Source organism: Dromaius novaehollandiae, chromosome 5, assembly GCF_036370855.1.
Source record: "Dromaius novaehollandiae isolate bDroNov1 chromosome 5, bDroNov1.hap1, whole genome shotgun sequence".
NCBI lineage: Eukaryota > Metazoa > Chordata > Aves > Casuariiformes > Dromaiidae > Dromaius > Dromaius novaehollandiae.
In genome coordinates this window covers 34,139,393-34,166,350 of record NC_088102.1, presented here as the reverse complement: position 1 = coordinate 34,166,350, position 26,958 = coordinate 34,139,393, and the positions used below count along the sequence as shown (strand labels likewise).

The following is a 26,958-nucleotide window of genomic DNA, read 5'->3' as shown; positions in this document are numbered from 1 at the left end:
AATTAGCCATCTACAACAGTCTCCTACATCTCTTAAATGTAGGAAAACCTTTTACACTTGTGATGAGATGCTTATATTTTCAGTCCTCTTGTTTTTCTTCACCAAAATCTTGTTTAAAAACAGCGATAAAAACCAAATTTGCTGCCTAAATTACTAGTTTGGGTTTCAGAAGTGTTGAGAAACTGGAGCTTTGTGCAAGTCAATGAGTTTAATACAAATACGGGTTTCAGATCTTATGTTTTGTTTAATTTTATGGAAAGCAAGAAATATAGCTTAAGATGATAATGTTCTGGCCTTTTTTTCCACTGTGAAGATACTGAGAGCTGTTCAGTCTATTTTTAAGAGGTATGAAGGATATTCATAGGTTTTGCTTGGGTTCGTCTAATTTTTTCTCTAATACAAACTAGCGTGCTGCTAAGCAATGGTGATCCATAATCTGCTGTATTTCATTTCTAGATTGAGGGGAAGGTTATTTAGAGAGGAGACTTTGTGGGGGGTTTTTTGTTTTGGTTTTTGTTTTTGTCTTTTAAGCTGTAACAGTGTAACATACAACACAGTAAGAAGTTGTCTTCTGCAACAGCTGAAATTTGTGCTTTAACAACAGGAATCCAGTAACTGAGAATATGAGCACTACTTAGTCCACTTCTGGTCCAAAGGAGACTGAGAACACTCACACAGGAATAGGAGCACAGAATACCTTTATCACTACACTAGCACTTTCCTGAGTGAATTTTTCTAATGTGCCCCACAGTCTTTCCTGTAATCCTGAGGGTGGAGACATATTAGCAGCATATTTGGTGGCACTGGACAGCTGGGTGGCACAAATTTTTATTTTTTGTGCTCTTTATCTATTTGTGAATGCCTGTATAAATGTATCAGGGATAAACATCAGGGCATGAGAACAGGTTTTTTTTTAACCTGAAAGATCATTTTTTTGTCTAAGGAGAATGGATTTAAACAGGCCATAAATAACTTCAGTCTGGAAAGTGGACAAAACTTTCTAATAGCCAGAAGAGTGATGCTCTGGGACAGCCATTTATTACAATCAATGACACAGAAAACAAGTGCTCAAATGTAAAATAATATTTGATCAATTTGAAATTGAATAGGCATGGATTGCAGGAGAAATTACTGGATTTGATAATCCAAATGTCTGTTTTCTAATTAATAGTTGAAAGGAGTTCACCTGTTCTAGCTGAACTCACTTTTACGTTGAACTTACTTGAGAGTGATTCATTAAAATTTTTGCGTGCTTATTTGGAGCCAAGTTACATCAGTGCCAAGTGCTTTTTAAACCCTTGCATTTAAGTATCTGTACCTTACAGGTATTTGTAACATGCTAGTTTTCAATACATTTTAACAAATTATGATTCCACAGTTTCAGAGTGTACATAGTAGGTATTGTTTTGCTATATGACCTTTAAGGAGGAAAAAAATTAAACATGATGTTTAGGACCTGTTGAGTACTGTAGTAATACAGTTAAGTTGGCAGTTCCTTTGTGCAGACAGCTGTAAGTATGTGAATGCATTTAGATACAAATGTATAAATACATTAATGTTAAATTAATGTATATTAATATTTAAATTAATATTTAATGTATATTAAATGTTAATTACATTTACATTTGTTTAAATGTTTAAAAATGTAAATGTTAATATATTTAAGGACTATTAAATATGTAGATTCCAAACTTATATTGAAGCAAAACTGAGTGCTTCTCAGTAGGTATTGGAAAGTGTCAATCAGTGACTAAAAATGTTAGTGATATAGAGGTTTTTAGCAATTCTCTAATTGCAGAGGAATTCAAATTAAGTTGGTTAAACATACTTGTGGTTCTTTTTATTCTTTCAAAATGACTTTTGTTAAGCGAGTAAAGAAATACCAGATTTATATACACTTCTCTCAGTACTGAGATGTGTCTTCTAAAGGCACAATAATGTCTCAAATGTTATTCATTCCAACCTTACAAGACCAATAACCCTTTTTTCTTTTAAACCTAAGAATCTTGGTGAAGCAGAATATGTTGTGGCACTCTTCATGTATATGTGCCTGCTGGGCTATCCTGCAGACAAGATAAGTATCTTGACAACATACAATGGACAAAAACACCTGATCCGTGATGTCATTAATCAGCGCTGTGGAAATAATCCACTGATTGGACGGCCAAACAAGGTGACTTTGAAAATATTTGTGTCTTTGAGGTGGTTCTGGGTTTTTTGTTTGTTTTGGGTTTTTTTTCATAATTTTCATATTATAAAACAGTTGAATAGATTCACTGCTTTCTGTGCAAGTATTCCCTGGTTAGCAGCAGGTTTCAATTCATAGTTTCTATGGTCATAGAGTAGTACCATCACTTCTGCCTGTTTGTAATTTGTCATGCGGAGAAACTATGTCAAAGAAATTTGACAGGCTACAGACTACCTGGGACAGAATAACTCTCTCTGCTCTGTTGTTTATTTTGTCCCCAGAAAACCTTCTTTAGAAAGCTACTCTCAGAGTGGAAATGGCCATCTGATAAAACATGCTGAAGAATCTTAGGAAACAAAAATAAGTCTGGTGCTAATTCTGCAGGTTAAAATCCTGTATTACAAAATTGGCTTTGCAAAGTCTTTTGGTATTAGCACTCTGCTGATAGCGATCTGAATTGAATAAAAACGTAAAAGATTGTATACTGTGTCAGACAGAAGCTTCTTCCTACATCTTCTAAAGAGAACAGGTGGTTGATTTTTCAGGCGCAGGTTAGAAGAGAACCGAAACAGAGACAAGGCATTCTCTTCTCTCTTCCCATTTACTATAATCTGCATCTGAAGTTGATGCGAAATGTTGATGTTGCATTTTAAATGAAATGGAAAAGATTAACTTCAGGGGGTTTTGTTTGGTTTTGATTTTTTAGGTGACAACTGTAGACAGATTTCAAGGTCAACAAAATGATTATATCCTTCTTTCACTGGTGCGCACCAAAGCTGTAGGCCACCTTAGGTATGTAAGAACATAGTCACGTAAAGTCATGGAATTACCTAGTTTTCTTAGCAGAAAGATGTTTATGATATGCTATTGAAAGGTGCTCAACTATTCAAGTATATAGTAGAAACAAAGTTTAATGTTATTTACAGAATGAAGCTCAAGCCTAATTCCATATATAGCCGTCTGGTAGCCTCTTCACAACCACTTTATCCTCTAGTATTGGCTGTTATCTAAAAACTATAATTAGTTTGTATTACTGCAGGTAGGCTGAACTTGGTTTCACCCTTGTGGAATGATAGGAATGTAATGCTTGTTTGACAAATACAGGCTTGAAATTTTCTCAGACTTTTTCCTGTAACTGATTTTATTTGTTTTGCATCAAAAGTGTGTGACCTTTGCATAATTTGTGGTATGATGTGTAGTTTAAACTGTTTGCACTTCAGTTGTGTGGTGGGGGAAGCCTTCGCTGTTCAGCAGTAGTCAAATCTGTATTATGGAACTAATTTCGTCTCATTCATAGATACATAAATGCTTCTGTGATTTGTTCCTAATGTTAACTTTTACCTCCAGAATCTAGGAAGAATGTAAAGGACTATTTTAGTATCATTAACAATGGAGTTAACCTTCTTCTATATAATAGCTCTAGTATTTATTGAAACACTATGTAGAAAAAAAGAGAAAGTAGTGGTATTTTAGCAATTACTGTATATTTCCTTTAATTAAGACATCTGTATACTTCCAGTTATTTTTATTTGTATTATATCATCAGTGAGAAAGAACATGACATTTTTTTGTTTGTTTGTTTTCTGAAGGGATGTCCGAAGACTAGTTGTTGCTATGTCAAGAGCCAGGCTTGGGCTTTATATCTTTGCCAGGGTATCACTGTTTCAGAACTGTTTTGAGTTAACTCCAGCTTTCAGCCAACTCACAGCTAGACCACTTCACCTCCATATAATTCCCACAGAGTATTTTCCAACAGCAAGACAGGTAGGAACATCTGCGCTGAATTTTGCTATCTGTAATGGGTGTGTTTGTGGCCCATCTTTTTTGAGTGGGCCATAGAAAGTGGGACTGCTGTGTTTTCTCTGTTACAAATCAATGCTTGGATAATTATGTTCCTGGAGTAAACTTTTACCATGAAACACCAACTCTTTTTAATTGATCCCCCACCGCTAAACTTAGTTACTAACGTAACTCTGTCAAGTTGTGCCTGCTTTTTCAGAAGACTTTATTTTGTGATAAATATGTAAGCTTTTAGTGTGTTTATATTTCTGGTTTTGCTGTGAAACAAATTAGTGTAGTTTCTCTAAAACCCATAAAACTAGTAGCTTTTCATTGAGAGGTAAAATACTACATTTGACTTGTCGTAATAACCAATTAAAATTTTGAGATTGGGCCCAGAGTCACAGAAGAGTCTTGTTGCTGAGCTGGGTGCAATAAGTATAAAAATGAATTTGTAATGCTGAACTAGATCTGTAGTAAAAGGTCAGAATTAAGCATCCAGGGACAGGATTCATAATGAGTCTGATGCTAAACAGTCAAGTAAGAGATGGAGGAGCATATCTGTGGCTGCCTGGAGCTTTGGAAAAGCTGTCTGTGTGAACCTGAAATTGGTCTGAAGTTGTCATTTGGGTGTGGACATATTGAGTACTTTCATTTAAAACACTGTCCAGTGTGAAAGCAGAGGAGACAATCCTTTGCATAATCTTTTGGGAGAAGAGTCTTGAAGAGCCTTGTGCTTTGGTAGTTGAAAGCACAGTTTCTGTATTTTAGGTTAGCACGCTAATCACCAAGTTATTGCCATGTTTGGGATGGAGCCCTTCTTTAGAAACTGATCCACTCTGCAACAAAGAATGTAGGTAGAGCGTATGGTCCGGGAGTGCCACTGTAGGCAAGGAGCTTGATTGTGGCAGACAAGTAGGCCAAGTCCTATTTTGGTCCTAAACTATTTATGCCTTTAGTTAAGTCTTGAGTCCTAAATGCACTCTATGGAGTAAGTCTCAAAACCCAGCCTTTCTCCTTCCCAAAGAGAGAAATTTTCTTTCCTGGGCTTGCAATATCACTGTTAACATAGTTTCCAAAAGTGCAAGGCCCACATTTTCTATCTGGCAAAAGAATTTAGCTGTTCTTTTCTTAAAAAAAAAAAAATAAAATAAAAAAATAAAATAAAATAAAATAAATCAATTTTGGGGGTTTATATGTGTTTCCCAATAAAGTTAAATAGCCTTTGAATAACCATTGTGTTGCTTTGTTTCTTTTGCTGAATGTCTACTTTTTTCCCCTTCCCTAGAATGGAGAAAGGCCTTCTCACCAAATACATGTTATTAAGAACATGCCTCAAATGGCTAATTTTGTGTACAACATGTATATGCACATGATACAAAGTACACGCCACTACCGACAGGTAAGGACTTTCTAATTTTAACTTCTAAAATAAATTTGATGTTAGTAATTAACTAGGGATGCTGCTAAGATTTGAGACTGTTCCTCTTATTTTGCTTTCAAATTCAAGGTTTTATGGCTGGGAGTGAGGATATTGAGCTCTCTAAAATCTGGTAGTAGCAGGAGTGACATCTTGTAGTAATTTAGGCCCCAATTAAGGCCCCAAAATAACAGTAATTAGTGCTGACTGCTAGGCACGGTTCTGTCTGAGCCCAGAAAATCCTTATTAATATTAAAGAATTAGTCTGTCCAACACTTGCCTGAAACATAACAGACCAGTTTACCTCAATCAAGTGCAGCTACGAGCATTACAGCACATCTGTGTGGTGTAATGATGCATTGTAATACAGCAAGTGTATAGCAGAATAGATCATATCTAGAAGCCATTTTAGCCAAGTTAGCTCACTGCCTTGCTCAAGCTTGTTAGCAGCTGTAGCATTTTTATTCTGGAGCAATTTTTTTTGTGCACTAGTTCAGCACCATGCCAAATGGCATGGTACAGAAGTGCTTGTAGATACTTTCTCACAAGTTGTGCCTAACTTTTTCATGGCAGAAATCCTTGGAGCTGAATTCAGAACCCTGAATAGAAACACTTGGATTCCTTATCCTGTATGTGAGCAGAGACTTAAAATGGTTTAAACAGTACACTGAATGGGAAGCTGCCTTTAGTCAGCATACTTGAATCTGTAGGTGCCTAGAGTTAGTTGACAGCAAACACAAAGGGAGAGGTCTTAAATTCTACCACTCAATTGCAACACCTTTCACTTCATGTCTGCAGTCTGTAGTGCTTGCTTAATTATATGTCTACAACCTGTTCTTTCTCTGTGAAACTCCCTTTTTGGTTTTTGCTCTTCTAAAGAACTTCCAGAGGAGGAGAAAATGGATGTAAAAGGGAATACTATTTTGCTCAGTATTAACTGGCTGTGGAAAGAGCATGGGATTATCTTTAAACAGGTTGGTCCAGGGTACTTGCCTGGGAGCCTTGGGTTCTGTTCTTTAATGCAAGGATGTTTCTCTATCCTCTCCTCTTCCTTCCTTCTTCCAGTGTCTGTTTCATCTAATACATGAACAGCGTAAGCAATAGAGATCAAAATTCAAAACTCCTCCCTAAACTGAATGTCAGACTTTCAGATACAAAAACTCTTTCCCCCTGTGCTCATCTCTGTAAATCTTGGATTTTTTTTTTTTCCTGGGAGACATAGCTTCAGTGAAATTTGAAGCATTTCACTCCTCAGAACAACCCTTTGCCAGGTGTACAGGATACTTTGTCTAACTTATTGCTGTACAGAAAGGTACTAAAAGTTCAACTTCCTCTGGCAGAATCTTTTTATAACTAGTCAAAACTAACACTACATTGTGTTAGAAACTCAGTCCTATAAGCCTGGTAAGACTGTTTCTGGAGCTGGTTTGTCTAATTAGCTTGCAGATCTCTGCACCGCACAAATCATATCTGATGAGGGCTCCATAAGGACTCAGTGGAATGTGCATTTGGTCACATTCATATGTAAATAAATAGGCCTGTCAAAACTGAGAAGTGTCTGCATGCCCTGAAAAGCAGAATTTTCACATTCCTAAGGAAATTGTTAGGCACTGCATTGTTAGGCAAGTGAAATTCAGCCCTCCGTAACTAGGCAGCAGTTCTTTGGATGGTAGCATCAAAATTGTAACAAAAGATGTGTTTGCTTGAGACTTTAGTTGAATCTGACCCTGATACTTTTGCTAACATCTAATTACTCCTTTTAGCATCTTAACCTTATGCATTGCTAGCTAAAATTAGTTGTACAAGTACTGGTCCCCTACTGTGGCAATGAGTCGCACTCTCCTTGCATGGGAAGCCAAAAAGCAAATTAAAAAAAAAGAATAGGCAGGCATTAAAGAGTTTTCCTTTACCCTGTTTAGTACAACCTGATTTTTTTCATTTACACTGCTCTTAACTGCAGTAGTCACAAAGCACAGTATGAATCTAAGTTCATTGTAGAATAAATCAAAGTTTGTCTCAAACATCAGGAATATATTTTTGTAATTAAAGGAACCCTCGTTTCGAAACATTCTGCTTTTTCAAGAACAGACATATTATAGGGACCAATATGATAATTTCAAAGTCTGCAAAAATGCTTTTTCTACCTCTGCCAGTAGTTATAATTGCTGCATAGGTTTTGCATGCTTGTCAGAAATTTGTAGTATTAATGTCATCTAATTGAAGATAAGATTCTGTGTAATTAAATACTTAATTTGTCATGTGAAACCAAGTTGCCCACAAGCAAAACATAATTAAATATGATCTGCTGGAGTTTTATCAAGCTACATGTCATTAAAACTCCTCACAATATTCCTTGGAAATATCCTTCATGGCATTAAATCATATCAGGCTGCAAGAAACATAAGCATTTCTCTTCAGCCTGGAGTTGTTTAGGATTTATCATACTCTTCAGCTCACTGTATTCCTTATTGGGTCTTTTTGTTGTTTTTTTGTTTAGTCTATAATACAGCCAGTGTTGCTGCTTGTAATGTTTCATATTTTTGGGCAAACTACTTTTTGGCTGTGAGCAAATCATATGTTAACAGTACTTCTCTAAAGGTAATTTACGGGACAAATATCTAAGCATTGCCTTATTTGTTCCTGGAACTATACTTAGAGCTGTGGGTGAAACTTGTATAAATGCAGATAATGTTCACAAAATGTTTTGTAAGACTTCGAGGGAAATTACTAGAATGAGTTAGTGAATACAAGCCTAAAAATGGTAATCTGCTCTGTCTAGGAGTCTGAAATGGTAATGTGCAAGATTATGGAGGTAATGCGTCTAGTGCTCCAAGTAGGACTTTACTGTAGTCCCATTACTTGTCTGGCTGTTTGTGGTAATGAAATGCATTTGATCTCCTTGGATTGGAAGTACTGAGTTTTTATCACTCTTTTTTCAGGCATAAAACATGTCTAACAAGACCAATGTGTGTGCCAAGCTTATTCTTGCCCTTTACAGGAGTTAAGTGACTACAAGTGATTAGTGTTTCTAACTAGAGAGCCTTTGTTGTTAAATTGTTCTCTAATGCAAAACCCTAAATCTAAGGTGAAACAGTTTGAGCTAAAATAGGAATAGATGCCCAGCTGTGATTGACTTGTTTTGAAAACTGAATGTATGTATTTTGTTTTGTTTTTTTTAATTTATCATTTAGCGTTTACTGCCCCCACCTGCCATGATTGAAGAAACTGAAACTACTCAGACTGAAGACACAGAAGTTGAAGGACAAGGTATGCAGGAAGATACAGAAGAAGAAAATAAGTTAGGGGAAGAAGTAATAAAGGAAGGAGAATTGAAAGTGGCAGAAGTGGATGAACACCGAACAATGCCAGAACACCCAGGAAGAGATAGTGATAGTGAAGACAGTGAACCTGAGGATGAGACTGAAAAGCGATTCAAGTGATCTTTGTTCTCTGCATGTTTTGGAAAAAAGGACTGGAAAAAGCAGATACTAATATTGTCACTATTTTTACATAGTCCTTTTAAAATGGTTACCTGTGTAATGTGACCTGTTTTATCTGTTTTCACTGAATAGTTCAGTGGACAAATGTAATGATTGGCAAACATTTTACTGAATTCTTGTCAGTTTCAGTAATATAATGTGTTTAAAGGCCTCAAATGATACATGATTCGTTTTCATAAGTTGTTTAGTAAAGATGCTTTTATGGTAGCTTTGAGTATTTTTTTCGTAAGTCATTGGCCTTTAGTTCAGTCACTGAGTCATCCATTAAACTTTACTGGTTAACTACATTCAGTACTGCTCAGCTACTCTTTATAGTTTCCTTAACATTTTTGCAGTGAAGGATTTCTTGTGCAGACTTGTGCTTGTATACACTGAGATGGTGTTTTTGGCATAGGCTCAAGTTCAATAGGCTATTTAATTGTGTGTCTGAGAATGTGAATTCCCATGGGACATGGAAATGTTTGAAAGGTTTATTCAGTTGGGACCTTAGTAGTAGGTTCTCAGAATGTCATGGGGCCCAGGTACTATTAGCAGTTTCTCACTGATGTTTGCTGCTGCTGTTAATTGATCATGGCACAAGAAATAAGGATGCAGCTTTTCAACAGCATTATTTTTTAAATTGTAGTGTTTTTACTACAAGAAATATCTCTTTCATTTTAAGAGGAGACATTTACTGCCTGTGATAAAAGCAACATCAAGAAAAATGAAAGTAGTCCCCTAGAAGCAGGATTTGCAGAACATCGAATATCCATATTTATGACATAATGGTCGAGTGGGCTTTCTAGGTTAATTTCCAAATGTACATCTTTCATAAACTGATGAGTGAAAGGTTTTTTTCCCCGATTCATTAAGAGTATTTGCCAAGTTGGCAAATGGTTCAGTGAAACTTAAATATTTCCCAATAGATTTTCAAGTAAAGCAATAGCCATAGGAACATCCTTCATTGCTGGCAAAGGAAAAATACTTGGTTTTAAAATGCAGCACTTGTGCAGTTGCCAGAAGGGTTTCCTCACTAAATTGACCAAAGAATCATTAACTTACAAGCGTTTATTAAGGCCTTACAAGCCTAAAGTTCTTCAGTTTTTTTATTAATATTTTTGTAGTAGAATAAGGAAAAAAATAGTAAAAAATAAAATGTAAGCCAAGCTTTGAGACTAATCTATTATGTATTTGTGTACATGTGCTGAGATCTCGTGTTGCTCCCCTCTTCTCCCTGCCCTTCCCCCATTCCAAAATCATTCTCCCCATATCAGTTATAGGATAGCTCAGGTATAACAAATCACAATAACGGTACACAGTGTTCTCTGACATTTTTTAATCACTGCTGATCTATCTCAAACAAGAAAACTTGAGCAGAATGCATCATTCCTTGTTTATTCTGGGTGGAAGGGAGTACACTGATTATTTCCCAATTTTTTGCATATGGAGGGCAAATAGTGCAAAGCTGAATATTTGGGTGATAACAGCTTCATGACATAACATTCACATGTTCAATCAGGGATGAATAACACAGGGCCTTCAGGCAACATGTGACCAACTCAGCAGAGGGTCATCTTTGCTTTCCAGTCTATTTTCTGAAAATACCTGAATCTGACAATCATTTATTGTGCTTCAGAATTTTAAGGAAAAATTAGAAATGAATTCTGGAGTTTTTTCCTAAAATGGCTGATTGAACTGACAGATTCTATCAATAATTCATACAGAGAATGACTCTTATAAAGGAAACTGAAGCTGAAAGGAACTGTGAAGACCTCTTTTAGTTGTGCACAGTTTGCAGCGAAATCTGCAGGAGGCAGTCAAATTACAAACAATTGCAAAAACTTGAAGTACGACTTTACTATGCAGTTTCCTGAAGGACTAAGCACCACCCGTAATGTAGAGGGAAAGTTTTGTTGAATGGTCTTAAGCTGAGCAAATGTTTCATTTCTTTGCCACCATCTTCCGTATGTTGAAGTTTACTTTTTTCAGGGATATGAAAGCATTAAGAGAGAGAATTTTCAAAAGTCTGGACTTTCCTTGTAGCAGTGGTTGGAAAGTTTTGGTGGGGGGTTGATTTGGAGTAGGAGGTTAGGGGTTTTTTTTTGGGGGGGGGGTGTCAAAGCGTTTCAGCTTTTGTTTTTTTAAACCTTTTTGGTAAAGGATGTGCTTAGTCTTTTCCACCAAAATACATTTAGTTTTGATCTAGTTACATTTTCTCACAAGAAAGAGGTGTTGGGAGAAGTGAATCTGTCTAAAACTAATTTTTATCTATGTGGTTTGTTTCCTGAAGGCAATATTTATGTAGAACTCAGCATCCCCTTCTGATGTCTCAATCTTTATTCTAACGAATGAGATCCAGATGTTAAACTAAATAATATATTTTGCTCAAGAGAATTGAAGTTTCAAAAAGCATAAAATTATATATAAATTCAATATATTTTTAAGGAAATGGAATCTGTAAACAACAAAACCATTGTTAACATAGTTTTAAGAAATTTAAATTCAGGTGTTACTGCATAGAATTAGAGTAATGCAGGAAAACCTAGAGAACAAAATCTTTCTGAAGAGATCCTTTAAGGGCACAAAATAAAGGAAAACATATTTAAAAAAACCCTTACATTATTGTTCCAAATTGGTGTAGTAAAGAAACAAAAGACTTTTTTTAGTGAAATGAAAGAGCTGTTAGTGGTTTTGTTACCTCATGTTTATTTATCTAACACTTCCATTTTGATTACTGATATTTTCTGGTCGGTTACATGTGTGCTGTGTCTGGTCTGAACTCTGAAGCTGTTAAAGATCTTGTTTTCTAAACACTGATATTTAAGAGGGTTTTTTTTTAATTACCCAATTTTTCTCTATTACTCTAGCCAGTAAAACAATTTAGGTACTACCTTCCAGATTATTTAAATAGGAGACTAATTTATAAACAGCTCAACCCTTGAACTTTAATTTGTGCTGATGGTGAAAATGGCATTGAAATTCAATGTATTGATCATTTCTGTTATAGCTAGGAAAACAAGGGCAAAAAGCAATTTATTTTCATACTTTTCCATTTAGAGCTGAGATACCACTACATAAATACAGGCCCCTTTCCTTCTGTGATTCTAATACAATGCATTAAGTGCAGGCTTAAATATGAGCCAAGGAGCTATCTTAGTAACTTTCAGAGCATGATTTGCCTTTGCTGTAGTCTGTATGAAACTTTGAAGCAGTTTGGCAGTGTGGCAAAGACAAGTGGGTAAGTTGGTTCTAAAAATTCAGGACAAACTTTGCTAACGGACAAGAGAAGCAGGAGGTTTTAATAAGCAGTTTTAAAAGATGAAGATAGATTCCTCAAGATAAGGCCATTGCTTTTTCATAGTGTACCTGGCGCATCTGTTAATAGCAGGTGCCAAATACTGCTGTATGTGTTTGCTAAGGCTCTAACTTCCTTCAGAAAGCAAGCAAGCATCCTGCCACACAGCTCCTCCTTGGAATGGATCTTTGCAGTCTCATGGGACATTAGAAGAATTTGAATCCTGAAGAAAAGTATTGTGATGAGCAGTTGAAGTTAAATTATCCTGACAGAATGGCTTTGCTGACAGGACAAGAGAGATCAGTTTTATTCATTGAAATCACAAATTTGTTTCAAAAGACCTACAGGGTATTTTGATCTCATACTGGATAAACAAACTGACAATTCTGTTGAAACAAGAATTAGGTAACATTTGGAATCTCCTAGCGCAAACAGACAAAAGTAAATGTCCTAGCCAACAAATGAATCTCAACCTACAGCAGGCAAGAAGCTGTGAATTCTATTAAGATGTATGGCAGTATCATTTCTTTTGCCAAACATGGTAATCCTTCCAGTAGAATCAAACAGTAGAAAATGAGTGTTTTCAGGGGAGTTTTGGAGGCTGCTTCTACGGTCCATAGCGCTTCCCTTGCTATCTCTTTTTTCCTTGTAGTTTTCTTACAGCACATTTGCTCCAGAGGATTGGTTGCCACTGTCATGTCTATGTGCTGTGGTACTAATAAGCATGTTTTAAAAGAATGCTATGGTACTAATAAGCATGTTTTAAAAGAATGCTATTATAATTGCAAATTAAAGAAGAATCACTTGCTTGAAAGGCTGTTAACTAAACAGCCTCTGTAGTTTCCTAACTCTTAAGTGGTTTCTAAAAAGTACAGTACTCAAACTTTCAAAATGTAACTTCTCCTTACTAACACAGGCATCTACAAAATTACCACAACAAAAAGAATACAACAAAAAGGGGAGAAACAATACCCACCCACCACTCGCTCTCGTTGGCCAGTTTGTAAATTGTAAGATTTCAGGAGACTAAATTCTACTATTGCAACAAGAAAATGGTCATCTTTTCCCACTCCTGTCTTAGGTAACAAGGGCGGATTATTCTCTCTCCGCCTTGTGCTGGAAGGGCTTTAATCAGCTTAATCTAACCTGCACCATGGATAATGTAGCATGTTGTTACTGAGTAACAACAATTGCATTTAGTTTCCTTTGTGATTTTCACTCTCCTTGGGAAAATAGCACGGACAAGGATTTTTGGATCAAGTAATAACATACTTAAATGTAATGCAGAAGCCTATTGTCATATTGATGTATCTGGAAAACGAGATAAAATACAAGCTGAAGAAGAGTTATTTGAGCTATAGCTAAGAAACTTCCCCATGTTCAGGCACTTCACTGCCTGGAAAACATTTTCATATGCATGTATGAGTATCTTTCAGAAAAAGGTAGACCCAAGCAAAAAGCTGACCCTTCTGTCGTCAGTTACAGATTTCATCTATAGGTGTCAGTGAACAAGTGCATATAACTGCAGTGCATGCGTGCCTAATGAAACATAATTTTATGATTCTGGAGAAGTGCATGAAAGAGTAAGGTAGAGATCCAAATAAGGGTCAGGAACATATCAGTCTTGGCACTGCTTGCAAGAGATAAAAAGAAGCCGCCTTATTGCATTTATCAAGTGTGAATTCCTAAATTGCTGCAACCCAATGTAAGAGAAGCCCTGCTACGCATCTACAGACGCTTCAGCATCCTGCTGTGCTAGCCTGACATCTCTCGTGTGTCAAGAGCACTTATTTTTAGATGGGATGGTCGTTAGGGACGTAATGTATCTTAACTACTGTAAAGGAAGTAGTTTAGGGGCAGAAGTGGACAGGGACAAGCTCAGTATAGAAGTACTAAAATTCTGTTTCTGACCTTAATCCACAGCAGCATAGACTTGCCCTATTTTTGAGAGTGATTTTTGGCAGCAGCAATAATGTCCTGTTGAGCAATATCATGTTTTCTAAAATGAACCATACCACATGTTTTGCCTGCTGAGTCAGAGAGGGGAGAAAGCGCCTGAAGGATAATCCCCTTATACTGAGGACATGCATAAGAACACTAAAACAAGACTATTTGGGAAAAAGCTCAATTGCCCAAGAGTTGTCCTGCTGTGCTGTTACCGACCACCTCTGGAAAAATGAATGGAATTAAATATGCAATTGCTGTATTGCAATGTATGTAAATGTGATCTAAGCTTGAACAGAACTAATGTATATCCAAATATTGTCTCTGGATGGCTAAATTAAAACCTATCCAAAATTAACTTAAAATTTACCCTAAATTAAAAATGAAAAATAACTAAAACGGTATCTGTAATTTTGAATGTTACCACACTGCTGCTCTCAGAGACAAAAAAATGAGTTCAGCTGCACGTGCCTTGTTCATTTTGTCTATTGGAAATACTCTTCAAGAAACTTGTCAAGTCTGTCTTCTGTTACTTAGAAAGGACTTGTGTGCCCAAGTTTCATCTCACTCATTTTTTTCTGTTTGTATCAGTTACTCTAATATGTGTGTCTATATGTATATATATAACCTCTAGGTATAAATATTGGCTCACTTTCACTTTTTAAAATTTTTGAACAGCTATTGAAGTGATAATGTTTTTGCTTATTAGAATGCTATGTTGGAAAATATTATTCTTTGATGGACAGAAATTCTTACTGAAAGTAGAAGTTTTTTTGTAATTTTTGTGGTTTGTAAGTTTTGTGGTTTCATACAGATCCTGAATGTGTATATATGTGTACCCGCTAGAAAATTTTGAGTTGTCATTTTGAGGACTAGCTTTTAGTGATATCCTACCGTGTATTGGTCTGGAGTCATTTTCTGTCACCTTTATGTAGCAAGAAAAAGTTACCATGTGGAGTGAAAGGCCAGCATGCATGGCATTTTGCTCAATTCTGGACTTGCTTTTTTATTTAAACTATTGTATTGTAATTTATTTAAGCTATTGTAATGAATGTGATTTACAAAAACCTCAGGTGATCAGCTAGGGCTTGGCAGAACAGAAAACATTTTAGGGAATTAGGAAACTTTTTAAGGAAGAATGGGATTGTAGAATTTATCAAAACTTTTTCCAAAGCAGTACTTTTTCCTGGAAAATGTTAGTTCACCTAAATGTTGCATTTTGTTGCATCTGATCTAAAAAAAAAAAAAAAAAAGTTCAAGTCCTTGCCTTTGGTAGTGCACTTTCCCTTATGCGAATTACATATTATCAGGAAGTCAAAACAAGCAATAAAATTGAAAGATGGTGTATTCCCAATTAATCAAAAACATCAATTCAGTGTGTTTAAAAATTCTGATTATTGCTCCAATTAGTGCTGAAAGGAAATTTTAAAGTTTGGAATTTCACACAAAATGAAAACTTGAAGCTCTGACCAACTCTGATCAAATACATGTTTGGACAGTGAACCCTTCCTGCCATACCATTTGAGTTCCTATTTTGGAAACTGACCTGGGCACATAAATGAATGAGACACTATAATCTTAATGAAGTTCAAGCTAAATTAAAAGAGTCTTCAGTGGCCTGCTTTTCTATCCTGTTACAGAATGAAATAACAGACCTTTTCTTTCCTTGTTCAGATTCACCATGTTTCAGGCCCCAGCTAGCTTCCCTTGGAGATAAGAAATGCTCCCAAGTTAGCTCAGATTTTCACAGGCTCTGTTCCTTAACTCATTTCATCTCTAATGCACTATGAACTAATCTTGCTCTTGCTCACATAGATACTTCAGTGATGGGGTAGTTGTCCTAGATTGCTCCCTACTCCTGCAGTGTTCACCCACTGGCGTTCTGTCACTGTGAGCTGTGTAATGAGATGAGGCATTGAGGACAGCTGCTGTTCTTGACTCATCTTAGTTCTCAGTCCTAGGCACAGTATCCTCCTATAACTCCAAGCTGAAACAATTATCATTATAAATTGGAAAGAAGGCTTTAGGAAACATGGTGGGTTTAGTGTTTTAAACTTCATGTATTGAAACATAAGTATCAGTGGAAACATACATGCACATTTTGTGCATCTACATTTATATACAGAAAGTTTATTTATAAGAGAATTTATTATAATTGCAAACTTGATATACTTGATAATACATATATTATTAATATATTATACATATAATTATTAATATATATATTAATTTTGTCAATAAGAAACCTGACATTTTACTTAATACAAGGTAAAGCTTCATTCTGGAAACTACTAGTTTAAATCAGCCATAAAATGTTGTAGGTGTTATTGCAATATATGGAACTATATGATTACATACCCATGCTCTCTCCCTATAGGAATACATGAAAAGCCTTTCAATTCAAAGAAAAAAAAAAGTAGTGCCTTTTTATTTGGTGTTTTGGCATCTCATTTCTCCAACAGGAGTTTGGCCTGCAAATTCTAAGTTATCTGATTTGGGTTTATTTTATTTTATTTCGAAAACATGACTTATGGTTTTGAGAGATGAATACAATTCAATAAAGATATATTATAAGTTATTACTGATGCTCGTGCACTGTGAGAGGAGGTGTGGAGAAGGTAATCCCTCTCCTATGTTTCTTAGTTCCACCAGCAAAGGAGAGAATACAAGCAGAGAGTTTGGGTCAGGAATTTTATCTCAGTCCTCCTAAGAGTCCTAAGTCCTAAGAGTGGAAAGTTGACATATATACCAATGTAACTTTTAAAGTTCTCTTCAAAATTGCTTTTTTTTTTTTTTTTTTTTTTTTTTTTTTTTTTGTATAAGGGATTGCATGGCTGTGGGTAACTGGGACCTGGAAGGCAATAGATAGAAACTGATGGGAGCATTAGATCAGAGGTCAAAGCAATAGGCACATTATGAGGGCATAAAGTTCAAATGATGTGTAACATTAAGCTAAGTATATACATACATACATATAAAAAAAGTTTTTAAAAATACACAAGGAGACTGCGCTAGTGATTTTGGATTAAAAAACTGGGATAGATGTGCAGCTGACTGAAGATCAGCCTATTTTTCTTCTTTCCAAAGCCAAACCTCAGGAGCACTAAGCATATGTGTGCACGTTAATGTACATACCTTGGTCTGTATGTAGGTGTGAAAGATGGCTACTTTCTCTCCCTCCTAAAGGTTTTGCAGTACTCTTTCACCACGTACGTCCGATGGATCTTGGATGTCTTTTGTGTGGTGCTATTTAGACTACACAAACTGCACTTCATTCCACTCAAGTGCTTTTTCTATGGAGAGCCATCACAGAGTAACTTGAGGACACCGACTTTGACTTTATCTTGGCAAATGACTCCTACCCCTTCCCAGAATAACTGTTTTTCTGTGCAGGAGTTTGCATCTGTGGCGAGAGAATTAAAACCTCCCAATGGAGCATATGGTAAGGAAACAACTACTTAAAAAGCTTTTCCTATTCAGGGGGGTTGGTCATCACCAGATATAAAGATGATTGCTGTGTCTCAGAACTTCTCTTTTGATGTGTGTAATTTATCTCACTGAGAATGAAGTCACTGTTTGATTCATCCACTGAGCTCGTTCTCCTCACTCTCCTGCCAAGTTATCTCAAAGAATTCAAACAAGACAGTTTAGATAACCAACAGCCCAGCACTTCTAAGTCATTTCTGAGTTTGGGATGTCCCAAATGCTAATTTCAGGGTCTGGACAATAGCACTCTTCCAAGAAAATTAGCAGACAGCACTGAGTCTATAAGAGTACGGAAGGGACCCAAAGCTGGGCACCATGACAAGAATCCTGGAAGCAAATGGGTCACTGCTATTGGAGCTACTTGTCCTGGACTGAGGACAGTAGACCATGGGCTATACTTAGCCTTTCCCTCACCTCCTTTGATCAAATATTTTCCCAAATGGACACCTGTCTCCACCTTAGGTTACCTTTCTCCTTTGAGAAGGTAGGGAACTGATTGCTGTTCATGCCTCTCCTCCTATTCAGGCATGCAGAGAAAAGCCCTCTTTCCTGGGTCAAACAGAAAAGCGTAAGTGGGAATCTTCCCCCTACTCCACCTCCTGACATGAGGTCTGCTGTCTCTGTTTGCTGGTGACTTGAACTTTCTTCCTTACCTGTTAACTGTTAGCTGGCTGAGTTTTGCTACTTTTTGCTGCATCATTTTGCAGTCTGGATATGGTCACAGTATATGCATAGCTGAGGGGAAAGATATAAGCCATGTTTACATTTTGGACTGGATATAGTATGCCTGTGAAAGGTATAATGTGCAACAGACTAATCATGCTGGTAAGTTCAAGTGTGTATTAGGGTAATCTGCCTAAATTGCCTAGTAGCCAGTAACCTAATTTGCCACTGCCTGACTCTGAATTTAGGCCATGTACATCGAAGTCTTTCATGAACCATACAACTCTGTGATTAGGCTAAGTGGAGATTTTCAGGCTGCAGTTTTAGATTTTGATGTCTATATCCCATTATAGTCACAGAAGTCTTTTTTTCAGATCTCATTCTAGGTTGCACAGATATGAAGAGACAAAGAACAACCCTGTAGCACCCCTTTCAGATCAGGGATCTTGGAGATCAGGAACAGTTTTCCATAACAATCTTTTGCTTAATGTGAGAAAAGACTTCAATATATTTTCAATGTTTCTATTAAAATATGTAGACTGTAAACTTTTCAGATACCCTCGTAAGACCTAGGGAAGGTTCTCAAAATAGGGAAGTCATTCGCTAGAGGAACAAAGACTGTATTTTTATCTTGCTCTGGCCTGAAGCCAGATTTTGGACAGCTTGAATGTATTGGCAACTGAAAGATGTTTGAAGACAGTTGTAATTAGCTATTTAACTAGTTTGTTTATGAAAGGCAATCAAAAATGGAGCACTAATTTGCAATATTCTTTCAGTGAGTACATATTTAGAGTAAAGATTAGCCTGTTTGTTTTCTAATGAAAGAAAAAACAAACTTTTACGACTGAGTATTAAGGGTTTGCTCAACAAAGATGAGTTTGAAGATTTAATACCAGTATTTTGCTATCCCCTGTGCAGTTTAATTCTTTTTTTGAATTCATTTTTCTGCTTAAGTTCACTGGATGTTTACAGATAAGTCAGGGTTGCCAGCAGCATTATAACTGTAAATTTCATGATAATTTTACACTTAAATTTTCAACTCTAGTACTATTTAGCAGCTTCAATACTGAAAAATTTTATGAATAAAAAAAATCACCTACTTGTGTACACTGTTATTGTGAAAAGAATGCTGACATAAAATTCAGATCGCCTTGTATTTACCTTCAGTGTAGGATGTTATGTTAAAATAAATGCGTCTCTCTCAGTCCTGGCATTAGTAAGCTGTTCAAATTGAACGACTACCTACCAAAATCATTTTGTGGCTAAGTCTTTCTTTGAGCTATCCAGGTAACTAGAAAGTCACCTAGAATTTCTTATGGCATTTCGCTCTGATGTGATTTAGCGTAGCCAAACTGAATTTTACCAGGACTTTCTGAAGTATACACATATAGTCTGATTATAAAGAGCTGCCTATAAAATATAATTAGCAAAATTACCTTTTAAAGAAATTAATAAACACTTTGTAATTCTTTGGAAACTACAGAATGTTATTGATGTTTAACAAAAGGACAGAATAGACAAAATGAAGAAAAACAGGATCTGAGGAATTTCTGAAGTGACTGTATAACTGATACAAACAAAAGTCTTCCCGTAGGAATTTGGGGACACACATTTTCCTGCCCATTTGGTTCTTTGCTATTTCTATTGTATGCCTGTCCTGAAATGCTGTCTTTTTCACCGGGCACTGCCAGAGTTTTCTATCAGACCGCTGTACCCTCAGCATCCTCAGCCATCCTTATGTCTCTATACTGGCCATGGAAGGATGGGGCAGACAGACTTTTAGTCTCTCTGGGATATGCCGCTTCTCTCCTCGAAGTTTTCCCCAGACCAAACACATCGTGCACACACATATTAGTGTCTATCTTCAGTTTTCCTGCCTCTTCCTTTTTGTGGCTGAGATCATAAGATACTGACTAAGCCAAAAAAGCAGCTGCGAAAGCTGTAGCTAAAGCCGGAAGCCAGATCTCCAGCTCTGTGGCCTGAGAGACATACCACTGCCTTAACAGGGCAGCCGGCGTTTCCCCGAGTGAAGGGCAAGCACTGGCTGACACTGGTGGCTTCGACCCGACGTGGCTGACACTGGTGGCTTCAACTTGACGTCATCGCGGCCCTACAGGTATGGCCAGTGCTGTCGCCAACGCAGGGTGACCTCTGCCAGCACACGCGAGGGTGGCTGGGGCTGCCACCCTGCCATGCAGGTGGTCGATCATTTTCTCTCTTCCCGGCTGGTCCCTCAGGCCAGAAGAAGGGGACAAACCTCTTTCTAGCTTATATGAATTTACACTCATTTTTGTGCAAAGGATTTCAGTCATTTTTCTCTGCTTTCTAATTTGCCTGATTTCTCCCTAATCTTTTTCAGGCTTCTTCATCTCTCCTTAATGTTATCTTTTCCATGTCTTTTCTTTATTATTTTTTTGTAAGGGGTACAATTCCATCACTGCCTCTTCGGAAAGAACAGCTTAACCACTGACTGCTTTTGGCTCTTGACGGTTGTTTCAGAGCTTCATTTATTTTACTAACCTAGTTTTCTCCCCTCCCTGCCTGCCCCTACCAGGACTGGGTTTAACTGGGTTTAATGGCGGCGGGCCACCACCCCACAGGGCCCCTTTGAAACATAAGGGCCAGGCTCCGGCAGGGCTTGTAAAGCCAAACCAAGCCCTGGCCGGGAGCAGGGAGGCCTCACGAGAGGAAAGGCAAAAAATACGGAAGCAAAATAGTTTGTTTCCCTCTTGGTGAAAATGGGTGGGTGTAGAGGACTTCTCGTGCAGCCTGCCTCCCCTCTCTGCGGGCAAGTCAGGCCCGGCGGCGGGAGGCCCCGGGTCCCTCTGCTGCTGCTGTCCCCGCGGCTGAGCGATGCTGGGCTGACCGCAGCCTGCCATCACCCCCCCCAGCCCTGAGGAAGCGGCCGGGCCGGAGGCGGCTCCATGGGGCCTGCGGAGCGGCCGTGAGGGCCGGCCCGCCTCGGGGCAGCGCCTCAGGGGCAGCCCGCGGTGCGATGCCTGCAGCAGACGTAAGGGGCAGCAGGGGTCCTTCCTTTGGGGAAAAGATACCCTCATGCGCAGCGTTTTTCTTTCTGTCGTAGCTTTTACACATAGATGCAAAAAGTTTCGTCCCAAGGTGCCAGGCTGGGGTGTGTGAACGCCAGGGGTGTCTCGGTGCTCGCGGGGCGCTTGCTGTTTCACGGCGGGCCGCGGGTGCCTTGCCTCCCCGCCGAGGCGGCAGGCCGCGGGGCAGGCCGCGAGCTGCTGTGGGCCCCTCCGTGTTTCCATACAGCGCTGGTGGCGGCGTCCAGCTGCAGAAAGGGGACAAGGGCTCGTGTCAAGCAATAGGCTTCTTCTTGCTTTCCTGCTTCAGTGAATGCCTGCAAGAGAAAATCTGGTCATTTAAAAGGCCACAGAGTTACACTGCAAAGGTAAGGCTGTTACCCATTTATTTTTCTGCAGTTATTGAGAGTTGAGCGAACTGTGTACTTTTCAGTGTGATACCAAAAAGCAGTGCACATTCAGCTTTGTAAATCTCTACCATCCGTTCCCTCTTAGAGTTTCATTTGCAAAAGCAAGATTACTGGATTAGCATGAAATATTAGTACGAATATTAGTATGAAATTAGTACCTGAACCACTAGCTATATTCTTAAAGAAAACATACTTTCTGGTCAAGTTTCAAAAGTTTCACAAGCAGAACTTTGGTAAGGAAGTGGAACTGCTCAGGCTATCTATAGCTCCAGAGGCACTGTTATTTTTCATGACGTTATTTAATCACATGATTTTGAAGTAGTGCCGGTTGCTGTGTTGTTCATGTATTTTAGTAGCATCTGAATTGAAGCAACCTATTTAACTCAATAATATTCTGGCACCCACAGTGATAACACTACTTTTTACTGCTCTTTTACATCCCTTTATTTCTACTCGATGTTTAACAATTTTATCACCTTATATTTATGGTTGGTTAATAGCATTCTCTTAATCTTTTGATAACCAATTTAAACATAGTAAGCTAAACTTAAATTTTATAAGAATGTCCTTAGTATCTGAGTTGTCTATATTTTTATAATGAAATCCAAATAATGAAGTATTTCAAGTGAAACACTGAGAAATGATCCAGTGTTTTAAGTACAGTCAGTTTATGTTTTAATTTTTTCTTTTTTTTTGGTTTATTTAGGTGAAGCTTGTGCCAAACAGTTTTTGAGAAGAGTGGCAACAGTAAGTTCTAGTTAATGGTATTTAGTTAAAGGTATTTAGTTAAAAATATGTTATTTGTAATTCATATATCATAAATTACACTGCATTTGTACCTTTGGAATTATTTAGGGACAATTACAAAGAACAGATGCCTGCTCTTAAAACCTAAAGATGTTTTGACACCTAATGCCTTATGTGTGTAATTTTAATTGATTTTTATTATTGTACATCCTTACTCCAGTAAGTCATTGTCTTCAGTCCGACTGCTTATTGAATGAAAGATAGTCATTGTGTAGGGATATTCAGAATATAATTTTGTTACTAATACATGAATGACACTGGAAAACAGAAGATTGAGATTTAGCTCTTGACATTGTGGAAGTTTATGATGGTTTTGTCAGAGCAAACAAGCTGTGAATTTCAATACATGTTTGCTCATTTAAAGCAAGGATGGGTACCTCTTTTATACTTAGGCATATCTATGATCCTCTCTGTCTCATTCTTCATGTATATCTCTGACTATCTCTTAGTTTGTAATCATAAGCACAGTAAACCACGTGTATTCTCACAAATAAGAAATGATACTAATTTCCAGAGAAAAGTTAGAAAAACTGACGTGACATTTGAGAATTCCATATTTAGAATGAAATCCCTTTTAGGAACACTGTAATTAGCTCTGACTTGGCCTTGTAGGAAGTGCTAAGTTTAGCTCCAGTTTAAATCTCCAATGAATTAAAATTTGAAATGAACAGACAATGCATCTAATGACCCTGAACTTTGAAAATAAGTAGAAAGCAGCTGACTGTGGTTAAAGAATTTTAGTGTTTAATGTTTGGGGTCTTTGTTAGGCCCATTACAGGGTCACTACAGGCATTCTGAAGCAGTCATTCTGAGCTTTTGTCTCTTAATATGTTTGGCGTGTATAAGAATGGAAGGAGGCTTTTTTTCAAGAGAAAAACAACTATGAGGAAGCCTGTATACTCTCTCCAGGAGAGAAGAGATCATAACCAAATAGCCACTGGACACCTCACAATACTAGCAAAAAATGCCAGGTTGTGTTTTGGGTTGTGCAGCATTTTCATATATATAGATCTGCATTTTCCCAGACTGCTCGAAGAATGAACAAGGCAGAAATAAAATGCTCTGACAACTCACAGCCGATCTCAGTCATTGGGGAGATAACTGTTAACCGTCTTGGCCATAGCTTGATGGATCTGTTAAAGAAAGCAGGTTGTCTCTGAAGCTCAGCAGAAGGAGTAAGTGATAATGAAAAGGACCAGAAGATACATAAATTCAATTAAGCTGGTTCTAGTTGCGTGCAACCTGTTTCTCACTAAGCTGGAGAATAAGCAAGGGTGTCCTCCTTAGGTTGCCTGTTGACAACCTGGGAAGTTGTATAACTTTGTGGGCTAGCCATAATCTGGACCTCTGGATTTTCTTAACGCACTCCATTGTATTCTAAACATTCATTATGTTCTTCATCTATAGTCATATTTTCTCATGCATTAAAGGAACATTGCAACTTATCTCTCTAGAGCTACGTTAAGAATTTGTGTCCAAGTCATTCTAGGCTAGGAGACTTCTCATTAAAGGGATTCTGATACTTCCCTTTCCTTACAAGTGAGTATCCCAGGAGGTGCATGTGACTTGGTATTTGTTACATTACACTGTTACTTTAAATACTGGAAGCAACTTTTTCTTGGCTGAAAATTTCTTTTTTTTTCCCCCAAGATACAACTTTTAAAACAAGTCTATATATTTCTATACATATCACTTACAGACAACTCTTCTTTTCTGTGTCACTAGGTTTGAGATGACTGACTGCAGCTGCGTAGTGTGGGGATTCTTTTGGCTCATTGTGCTGCTGTTTCTTGGCTGGCCCATAAGCATAGCCTTGTGTGCCCTCTACGGATTCCTTTCCCCTCTCGCTACTTTAATAGGACTAGATGAATTCAGTGAAGTGTTGCTGAAGGGAGCGTCTTTGGGGAGGCAGTGCGCTCAGAATGTGCGCAATGGCAAGCCCCTGTGTTAAGCCATGAAGACAGCCCTGCGTCTGACAAGCATTCTGCCGTATACTACCGGTTTTCATAGTTTACTCTGTTAATCTTAAATGTTTTCAGTTCTAAACAAACTCTTCTTAGTTTTTAACTGTGTAAATTTCTTTTGAGGGTGTCTATAAGAAAACTTAATAATCCAGCTGTTTCTCTTCTAAAATATACAATAAAAGTTTCAGCTATTGTTTTGAAAATAAGAAATGATACCAAATATTTGGAGAAGTTAACTAAGTACATATTTCTCAGGATTTGAGCTCGGTGTCAAAACCTAATTAAACAGTTGAAAATACTGCCTCAGAGGTAGAATGCACCTAATCAGTCTGATCAAGTCACTTGAGAAGAGTAGATTCTGAATTGGAATATTATTTTTGTGAATCTTTTTTTGTGAATAATTTTTTAAATCTGCACTCAGTAATGAGAGAAATTCTGATCTGATGGCCTTACAGTATGTATTTTTTCATGTTTACATTTCAGTGCCTGTTTAGTTTATTTCCTTTTTAATAGACATTAGAGTTCTTTTGCATTACCATCTTATTTTGTGTATATTTTCTGTGAAGGCAGTTTTTTAGTGGAGCAACTTTGCTTGTGTAGGTTCACTACACTACTTTCAACTATATTAAATAAATAAACCACTTCTGTGAACACCCTCATTTAAATTTCTTCCACTTTGTCCTTTGTTTGATGTATATTATATTTTATGATACACTGAACACTAAGCATTGTCCAACCATTTATTTGTAATACTTTGGGTTTCTAAGAAACCCAAACCTTTCAGGTTTCTGGTGGGTCTCTAGAAAAAATATTTTTATTTTGCTTTTATGGCCTGATGTTTTCTGGCTGTGTCATCTCACATTTTCGTTACAGTGAACAATTATATGAAAAATGAGACTGGGTTTCTAGAAGTTTATTTTTCTTGCTTCAAAAGGCATTGCTTAGCTTATAGTGACGAGCTAACAAGGTGAAAGTAACTATACATTTTTCTGTGTTTCCAGAAATGGTGTAGAAATGATCAAGCCTGGTTTAAAGGGGCTTAAGTGATCCAGAGGATATTATGGTTAGATGGACCAATGCTCCAATGCCATGTTGATTTACCAAGAAAAGAAAGAAGTTGTCCCCTTGAAAATCGGAAAACCTTCAAAGAGGTCTATAGTGGCTTTCTCGAGTATGCCCTAAGTTACACACAAACTCACTGAAGACAGAGAAGTCTACAGGGAGTTGTGCATGTTACCATAGAAGTTTGGGTCAGAGGACAGCTCCTCCAAGGCACCTGCTGCAGGCCCCTGTGGGTTCAATCCTTGATTTTGGATAGGCACATCTTTTTAGTTATTGCTTATTTATAAATAATAAAGTGAATAAACAATATTTATTATTGTTATTTATTTGTAGAATAGTGATGCCTTAATATTTGTGTTAACATTAAAATTAAATGTTATCTGAGAGATCCATTGCAAGAACTGCTTTTTCTTCATTAATCACTTTCAGTTCTTCATCACTTTGTCCAGTTTGTCACTGAAAGAATATATTTAGTCTGGAAAATAGAAGAAAGTTTCCCCCAATTCAGCAGTGAGAGACTGGAACAGAGTTGACACAGCAGGGTCAAGTGCCTAACTATTTTTGACTAAGGCTTTTATTAGTTCACGAAAAGGGTAAATAATATGACATGGATCTCTGTGGTAGCTAGGGATTCGACTTGATAGCCTAAGAGACCTCCTTTATCTTGCTAAAACTGTAACCAGTTGGTCAGAGATTTTTCACGTAAAGTGTCTACCTCAGGTTGGATATTTTGAAAAAGTTTCAGCCAAAATTACTCAGCCATTTTTGGAAGCGAAGTTTCATTTCTGAAGTTGTATTTTGCTTTCATTTTTGAAGTGAAAAGAATGCATATGTTCAGTAAAAATAAGAAAGTACAGCCATTTTGTCAAGAGAGACTAATCACCCCATTATTTACACGCTTGAAATTTGGCAGAGGGAAGCATAGGTATGATGGATTTTTTTTTTGCAATTTTTGTGAAAATCTGCTGAAATTTGACTGCTTTAAAGCTCTTAAAAAGCCATGAATATGTGTGGAGCAGCTGGAATCTCTGAAGAATCTGCCTTATCTGCCTATATTCGGCTGTGCACCTCTGTTACATGTGACTATGCCCATACCATTCCCACAGAACAGGTGAGCGTGCAGCATTTGACAATTCATGCACAGGGGAACTAACTGATTTTTCCCCACAACTGTGGGCTGAGATGGGGTCAGTACAGGGAGATCCTTTTCCCTTTGCTTGCAGTTCTTTACAAAGTGAACGAAGAAAGTTCCTCACTTAATTGTAGACTGGAAATTGACTGAAACTGGGAGTGGAAACCAAATTGTTTGGGTTCAGAGATGGGCCAAGCACAGTCAGCTGCTATTTTCAGCAGAGCTATGGATTTCTGGAAGAGGATTGAAACTAGGAGACTAGAGAAGCATAGACAAGACTATGTG

General features: G+C 37.4%; 1 protein-coding gene and 1 long non-coding RNA gene across 4 annotated transcripts in view; both read left to right on the top strand.

Annotated features, from left to right (window-relative positions):
- AQR (aquarius intron-binding spliceosomal factor) overlaps nt 1-10,045 on the top strand; it is a 62,600-nt gene extending 52,555 nt beyond the window's left edge. Inside the window, exons 31-35 of the mRNA XM_026093924.2 lie at nt 2,003-2,173; nt 2,895-2,980; nt 3,778-3,952; nt 5,256-5,369; nt 8,579-10,045. Coding sequence (XP_025949709.2) covers nt 2,003-2,173; nt 2,895-2,980; nt 3,778-3,952; nt 5,256-5,369; nt 8,579-8,827 — 795 coding nt within the window. The 3' untranslated portion in view covers nt 8,828-10,045. The remainder of the gene's footprint in view (nt 1-2,002; nt 2,174-2,894; nt 2,981-3,777; nt 3,953-5,255; nt 5,370-8,578) is intronic.
- A 10,143-nt stretch (nt 10,046-20,188) lies between these two features.
- On the top strand, nt 20,189-25,138 carry LOC112979598 (uncharacterized). 3 transcript variants are annotated; one of them, XR_003258219.2, is made up of 4 exons: nt 20,189-20,370; nt 21,528-21,666; nt 22,415-22,455; nt 24,241-25,138. It is a non-coding gene; the product is annotated as an uncharacterized LOC112979598 (long non-coding RNA). The 3 variants fall into 3 exon arrangements; XR_003258220.2 differs by lacking the exon at nt 20,189-20,370 and adding an exon at nt 20,444-21,264; XR_003258218.2 differs by lacking the exon at nt 20,189-20,370 and having other exon boundaries at nt 20,462-21,666.
- The last annotated feature ends 1,820 nt before the right edge of the window (nt 25,139-26,958 follow it).